General features: G+C 47.4%; 1 protein-coding gene across 2 annotated transcripts; it reads right to left on the bottom strand.

Moving 5' to 3' along the window:
• Window positions 1-962: 962 nt before the first annotated feature.
• On the bottom strand, window positions 963-7,954 carry ARL2BP (ARF like GTPase 2 binding protein). Of its 2 annotated transcripts, XM_036120455.2 has the most exons (7): window positions 7,658-7,954; window positions 7,239-7,425; window positions 6,850-6,911; window positions 4,746-4,852; window positions 3,213-3,298; window positions 2,921-3,017; window positions 963-2,379 (listed from the first exon to the last, which is right to left on the bottom strand). In XM_036120455.2, exons 2-7 carry the CDS (start codon window positions 7,241-7,243, stop codon window positions 2,278-2,280), a joined length of 459 nt encoding a protein of 152 aa, XP_035976348.1. In that variant the 5' UTR covers window positions 7,244-7,425; window positions 7,658-7,954; the 3' UTR covers window positions 963-2,277. The 2 variants fall into 2 exon arrangements, with proteins under 2 accessions (XP_035976348.1, XP_035976347.1); XM_036120454.2 differs by lacking the exon at window positions 7,239-7,425.
• Window positions 7,955-7,960: the final 6 nt, after the last annotated feature.

Genomic DNA, 7,960 nt, shown 5'->3' on the forward strand with positions numbered 1-7,960 from the left:
AACAGCAGCCCTTTTTACTCTCAAGTGTCTCAGAATTTGATCAGTTTCTAGTTGTTCCAGGATTCAACCAGAGAAGAGAGTTCAGTCTTAAGGATCGACCCATTTTCTTTTGAGGCTAAAGAGGACACAAAATCGTAAGGAAGTCTTCAAGGTTTCTGACCTGCTAAAACAGTCTACTCCCTTGCAGATGTCAGTGTGCTCAGACTCCTCCCTTTTGGTTCAGGCCCGTGCCTCCCCGATCCTTCGATCCCGCAGTTCAGGTGAATATTGCTTTCCACGGGTGAGGAGGCCCCACCAGCCCTGAGCCCCTCAGAAGTGACACACGAGAACAGAAGTTCCTGTGTGGACGGAGACAGGCTTCTAGTTCGTGGTTTTTTTGTTTTTTTCGGTTTTTTTAAGATTTTATTGCAGAGCGAATGCAAGCATGAGCAGGGCGAGAGGGAGAAGCAGACTCCCTGCTGAGCAGGGAGCCCAATGCAGGCTCAATCCTGGGACCCCTGGGATCATGACCTGAGCTGAAAGCAGACGCTTAATCAACTGAGCCACCCAGGCGCCCCACTAGTTTGTTTTATAAGAAATCAGAAAGCCTATCTGCTAATATTTAGCTACAACAGGCTTCCTGCTTTTTTTTCCGAGTGGAAAAGAACCATTTGCCTCTGTTTTCGTTTTTCATAAGTGATTCTTTGGACTTGTCGACATCCATGGCTTTTTCCCCACCAGGCAGACCAACCAACAGGTCTTCATCAAGTACTTCGAACATGCTGGGCCTACAGTGCGCAGGCCTCTCTATCAAAAGGGCAAGAAGGGAAAGCAAGGCCAGGAGAGGCAGCATTTGAAAAAGCTGGCAAGTCTTCGGCTTGAAAGGGGTGAAGGACCAGAGTAGCAGTGACCCAATGGCAGCCACGACAGTAAAGAAGGGAAGACCCTGTGAAGAATCACAGTTCTTGCAACGCACCTCCAGGTTTACTCATGGTACAAAAGTATTTAATAAGCGCCATACATCAGTACAGAAAAACACAGTCTATATAGCTCATACTTTAAAACCAGAACAGGTGATTGAGGTCAGTATAGAGTCTCATTTTTACTTAAAAACAATACAGAGGGTACACACTGGGAATTGAAATACCATGTTCTTTCTTTCTAGAGATGTGACATCCGTGTTTTCTGGTCAGTAATTTCTATGAAATATTGTGCTAAATCAAAGCATACAGGTGACCAGGAAAGCTGTCTGCTCTCTCCTAACTCATGCTGAACTAGCTCAGTGGAACACCATCTTGGTAGGGAGATTTTGATAGGAGGAAGGAACTACAGAGACCCTACCCCAACAGAAAACCTAACAAACTGATTTATACAGAAAGGGTTTTAGCAAACCTGTACAAACACTTAACATGCTGCAGGAAAGGGAGACCTTTGAGCCTACTTCCAGCATAAGCACACACTTGTTGGCACCCAGTAAACCAGGAAGGCCAACGTAGAAAGCATTTTTGCTTTCATAGCACTAACAGCTAAAAAGCACACAGCATATAATACTTTGATCTTTAAGTGGGTAATCATGGAAGCTCCAAGATTATATCCACTAGGTTAGCCTGAGTATTTTTCTATAAAAATATTTTTCTAAAAATGCTTAAGAGAATTCTAGAAACAGACCACATCAGGACCAGCAGAAGACAGTGATGCAAGGACTGCAAAATAAGACAAGGAAATGATTTTCACGTGTAGCTTCAGGCAAGGGACATCTCTCAGTTGATTCTAACTAGCTGGAATGGGATGAGATGCAGAAAGCTCAGCTGGGTGGGCAGCTGGCTTGACTGACAGCCTAGAGACACGTTACCCCACAGGCAAAAAACCCACTGAGGCCGCAAGTCTGAGAGAGATGAATACAGAGGGCTGTGTGAGCACAGAAAAAGCCTGGAGGACATGCAGAGCCTGCTGAGCCAAAGAGGGCTGGAGATGGTGGGTTCTTCCAATGCTGCTGACCTACCAACACGTATGCTGGGGAAGGGGCAATGCTGGCCTTGGGCTTGCTCTGGCAGAGCCTGACGCAGAGGCCTGAGAGGGTTCTGCTTGGGGAGGAGTGCTAGGATTACTGAACATGAGAAGGTGCTTCAGGGTCTCAGGAGGTTCAGACGATTGTCTTCTAACCCATCAATACTTAACATTAATAAGGAGTTGCAGAACAGGCAGTCTTTCCAACATGTATTCTGTCACATTGCCAGAGCCTCTTCCAGTCTATTGGCTGGCAACGTCCAGAAAGATCGCATTGCCTGGTGGTGGGACCTAGGGCCGCAGGTCATTCTGGGAAGCTGGCACAGAAGATGATTTGCACAATGAAGTCACCACTAAACCACTGCTTAAGTCCAGTCCCCGGCCTTCTTTTTCCTGCGTGAGAAAAAAAACAATCCTAAGAGGCAAGGAATAGGAGGGGAAAAAAACGTCCTTTCTAGCTCAGAACCCTGTCTCTGGCATGGGGTTAGGAGGTGCTGGGCTGGGAGGGTGGGCCACAGGGGAGCAGACTGGAGAGGGAAGGAAGTTATTTTGCATTCTTGTTCAGCACTGGCCCCATCATTCTTTAAAAAGTGTTCCCTCTCTTCACTGAAATATATTTTTTCCTATTAAGAGCCTGCATTATGAGAGAGGCAAGGCAATGAGACCTGCTTTTCAGTTTTGTCCTTTTGATTATTTAGGGTGTATAAGAGGTACCTGGGACCTGTTGTGACAAAACGTAAGCATGCAGTCCCTCAATAAGGGTACTGGGTCCCTGATGGGGGAAAGCAGCTATGCTCCTGACACCTTGCTAGCTACCAGACTGACACTGGCCAGTCGTGGGGAGAAACCTGGCAGCTGGTCTGTGCTTGACAGGTCTACTTGGAATTTGCTCAGTGGTCCGATGTGGCTGACAAAGTGAGCAAGAGTGACTTACTGCTCTGTAGTCCAGAAACATTTCTTTAAAAGCCAGAAAATCTGTAAACGTGAGCAGCATGTCAAATATGTCACCAGCCACTTCATCTTTATGGTGCCTGCAAAAGAAAAGGATGGCTGTTTCATCAAAGACTGAAACCGATCCACTAGAGGGTTTTTGAGGGCCTCCCACCCCAGGACCTGACCACCAAGTGCTCTCAACCTTCACGTTCATGCAATGAAGAAAAAGGAGGGTCTTTTTTCAGAGTGGAGGAGGAGGAAGGGGGAGAAAAAAACAGTCAAGCTCAACTCACTGTAAAGTGGTGGTGAAAGCTGCCATGTTAAATCCAGGAATCCGCTCCAACAGCTGTTCTTCAATATACTTTTCTACCAAAGAAATCTGTCACGGTGGAAAGGATCTTGGTTTTAGGAAAACAAGGCTGCTTTCCAGAAAGCCTGGCCTCTAGCCCTTTGCAACCATTTCCCAAGAGCCTATTCTATGTGCCAGGCTCCACGCTGAGCGCTGGGGACACCAAAGAACCACAGTGCGGCGCCTGTCCTCAGTGAGCATGCGCCCGGGCCCACGCGGCACAGCGGCTGCGCAGGGAACGGCCCTGCGACAAGACGAACGCGCCGACGTAGGTGGAGGCCGCGGACAGCAGGGCCCCCCCCCCCCCCGCCCCCCGTGACAGGAAGCCAAGAATGGAGTAAGTAGGACCTTTTTTCTTGGGTAGATGGAATCTGTAAAAAGAACGTACAAAGAAGCATATTGTTGCAGGTAATCGGTTTCCTTATAAGCGGAGGCCCGTCTGGAGAAAACCGTCGAGTCCGCCCTGTTTCTAAGGTTAAGAAAGTGGGGAGGATCAAACCTTTGCTCAGACAGACGAGATCGTTCCAGGAGGTTACTTGAGGCCTCAGCACAATGGAAAAACCTGAGGGTCCAGAGTTGAGACTCCTGGGTTCTAGTCTTGGTCTCCCCACCAACTAATTAATGATCTCGGTCTTGGTTTTCACTTCTGCCTGACAGTCATGCAGTACCTAACTGGGTATGTAGTAGAAAAAAATACAGTTGCCCCTTGAACGGTAAGGGTTTGAACGGCGTGGCTCCACATATATGTGGGTTTTGTTTTGGTTTTTGTTTTTGATCAATACAGGACTTTAATTGTATTTTCTTTATGATTTTAATAACATTTTCTTTTCTCTAGCTTCCTTTATTATAAGAACACAGTATAGGATACCTATACAAAATACGTGTTTATCAATTATTTCCGTTATTGGTAAGGCTTCCAGTCAACAATAGGCTATTAGTAGTTACATTTTTGAGGAGTCAGAAGTTATACAGGGACTTTGGACTGCACAGGCATCGGGACCCCTAGTCCCCACATTTTTTTTTTTTTTTTAAGATTTTATTTATTTATTTGACAGAGAGAGACACAGCGAGAGAGGGAACACAAGCAGGGGGAGAGGGAGAGGGAGAAGCAGGCAGACGCCCAACGACTGAGCCACCCAGGTGCCCCTCCTCACATTGTTTGAGGGTAAACTGTAGTGTGTGCAAGTCCAAAGGTCAAAGCATATGAATGCAAGGTATTGTGAACCCATATATTATAACTGATTATAACTGAAAACAGGACTATGATCAAGCCATTTTTTAAAACAGAAGTTGGACAAAAATCACCAAACACTGCAGAGGAAAGCAATGGGAGGTGAAAACTAGACCGGATTCTAAACAACTCCTGGCAGGTATTGGTGGCAGCTTCTAAAAGTACAGCAAACATCAACATCTTTTGGTTTTAAATTCACATTTTAAAGAACTCCTAATCTGCGGGGAGAGAAACAAAACCACTTACGTATTCGTTAAAAATAGGCGTGTAGGTGAGTTTATTCTCTTCTGTGTCTTCAAACTCCTGATAGTACTTGTCCATGAAATTTCTCTGTAATAACTGGAACTCGGCATCTGAACCAAAATAGGGAAATTCTATGCTTTTCAGTAGAGACTAAAAACCATTCTGACTGATAAACAGGCAGGAATTCTGCGCCAGCACAACTGCTTTCTCAGTGGCCAGTCTCTAGGAGAGGGAAAACTAAAGATGTTTTAAGGAAGTGTTCAATAGGACACCGACATTCAAAGAGCCCAATCCAGTCTTTTTATTAATAACAAATACTCATATTTTTAATCACATAAAATTCACCATTTTAACCATTTTTGAGTGTGGTTTGGTGACATTAAGTACATCTCCGTTGTTGTGCAACCATTACCACCATCCTTTGGTCCATTTTAAACACACCCAAACGGTGGCTTGGGAACTCCTTTACATTCCTTTTCCACAAAGGAATGGGATGGTTCTCTCTCTCTCTCTCTTTTTTTTAAAGATTTTATTTTTTTGAGAGACAGAGAACGAGTGAGAGAAGAGCTTGAGTGGAAGGGCGGGGCAGAGGGAGAGGGAGAAGCAGACTCCCCGCTGAGCAGGGAGCCTGATGCAGGGCTCAATCCCAGGCCCCTGGGATCATGACCCGAGCTGAAGGCAGATGCTTAACCGACTGAGCCACCCAGGCGCCCCAGGATGGTTCTCTTTTAATAGGATTTCAGCAGCTATGGTGGAAACAGTGTAGTGATTAAGCATATGGGCTCCAATCCTAGCTCAGTCACTTAAATTGTGTGACCTTGGGGACATTTCCTAGTATCTCTAAGCCCCACTTCTGTCAACTAGTGAATGAGGATGATAGAGTACCTATCATAAAGGATTGCCAGGTGGAATTCAGAGGATTCGTATAGAGATTAGCTTATAGCAAACACCTAAATGTGAAAGAATAAGATATTTTAACAAGTGAAGAGAATATTCTGAAAATAAAAGGAAAGCTTCACAAATGACCTAGCCTTTAGGATAAATACCCTGAGCTTTAAAAAGGCTCCTTTTCTGGGGCGCCTGGGTGGCTCAGTCGGTTAAGCGGCTGCCTTCGGCTCAGGTCATGATCCCAGGGTCCTGGGATCAAGTACCGCATCGGGCTCCTTGCTCAGCAGAGAGCCTGCTTCTCCCTCTGCCTGCCTGCCACTCCCCCTGCTTATGCTCTCTCTCTCTCTCACTCTCTCTGTGTCAAATAAATAAATAAAATCTTTAAAAAAAAAAAAGGCTCTTTTTCCCACGGCACACAGGGTGCCCAAATGGATGGAAGAACTCAAAAGTATTCCTGAGGATTCCCCAGAAGCCCTCAGATTCACACAGGACAAGGGCTTACTGGTGAAACCTCTGTATTTAGGTGTTAAGGGTGTGAACTTTTGGGACCTGAAGATACAAAAGCTTGGGTCAGTAATTTTCAGACTAGACTAGACTACGAAACACAGATTATGAAATACCACCAAAATAACGGAGTCCCTTTTTTTGCCTAATTTAAAGAAAAAAAAGTTTTCTCAAAGTTTTTCACTCCCATGTTATTTGTCTTAAACCTTGGGTGCCTGTTACTGCTTATTATACTTAGCAGGTCTGTATGCACCAAAATGAATGCACAAAGGGGAACTCAGAACCCAGGAAAATACAGAACCAGCTGAAGTATGGCACTTACTTTCTTCATGGACACGTGTGCTATGGCTATGGTATTACGCTGTGGTTCATGTCATGAAAACGTTAAAGCTCAAAACTGAAAAATGGAATTCCTCTTACTCTCTGAAATAAAATAGGTCAGTCGCTCCTGAAGTTTTGCCAAGAGGCTCCTAAAGTCTAGGGCCCCATTACCTGAATAAGTCCCTCCCAGGACCTGAAGCTATGGTTATTAGTTGTTAAAACCATGGGGGATGTTTGCCTCTAAAATCACAGTAAGGCTTACTTAATATTATTCTGTGCTACATTAAAATTTATATTCAGCTTGCTGTTTTCTCTCAATATTAACTCTCCAAACCGCAAGGGTCTAAGAACTAAATTTAGAGCACAGGTTAGACTGAGGCTCAAGGAAGCTTACCCATGATAATGTCCTCTAAATATCCAACCACAGCATCAAATTCTGCATCAGAGGCGGAAGAGCTGAAAAATAGAACTGGATTAGGTGCTGTTTCAAAGAATTCGCTTAAAAAAGTGTATCAGGGACATTTTCAAACATGCCTAAAAAAGAACAGCAAAGTGAACTTTCCATCACCCAGCTTCAACGAATTAAGAATGATTATTGCCTAATGTAGCAATTCCGAACAGGAAAACCCACTTGACACATTTGTGACATCGAAGTTGAATGGCTCCGTTTTCAGAAAACCTGTTAGGACACAAGGAGCCACAAAAGGGACAAATAAAGGGGAGCAACGGCTCGCAGGGCACATCTTAAGGCTCCTTGCATGTTTGTCCTTCAGGTTTACTCACCGCATCTTCGCTATCACCCCACACCTATCGGCTTGTGAGCGTGAACCTGGCGCCAGCGAGATACTGGCCTGGGGGGCAATCGGCTCAGGAGTCCCCGAAGGAGTTGATGGTGGAGGTGGTGGTGGTGGAAGGTCCTCTGACCCGTGGTCGGCCTCGGCAGCTCAAAGCTGCCAGGTTTTGCTGACGACTAAGGGGCGGGGGCGGGGGGATTGTGATGGAGGCGTTGCTCATCGCGTGACACTCTCGCCGCACTCCCGTCCTCCCGGCCTGAACCCGGCGGTCGCTGCGGCCGCGCAATCGGCGGCGGGAACTGGGGCGGAGCCTTGGCGGTCCCTCACCCCCATCCCACCCCTCCAGGACACCGTTTCACAGGGCGGAGGCCCAGGCGAGCGCCGGCACTGCCGGGCGGCGTCACTCACAAGGCCAGCGCGAAGCTCTCTTCCTCTGGGGCGTCCATCGCCGCCGCCGCCGCCGCATCCACCGCGGGGCGAGCGGGCCGGTCGGCCTCCTACCCTGCTCGCGGCCCGGGCCCAGCCTCCGCTCTGCTCCGTAGAGCCCCAACGCGCATCTAGGAGGCCTCGCCGCCGACGCCGCGGCCGCTCACGGCGCAGCCGGGTAGGCCCTGCGTGCGAGGCCCGGCCCTCAGGCTCCCCGGCAGCGGCCACGCGCCTGCGGGACCCCCGCACCCGGCCAGGCCTCTCAGTGCGCGCCGCTGCCGCTGT

The sequence above is a fragment of the Halichoerus grypus genome, chromosome 15 (assembly GCF_964656455.1).
Source record: "Halichoerus grypus chromosome 15, mHalGry1.hap1.1, whole genome shotgun sequence".
In the NCBI taxonomy this organism is placed as follows: Eukaryota; Metazoa; Chordata; class Mammalia; order Carnivora; family Phocidae; genus Halichoerus; species Halichoerus grypus.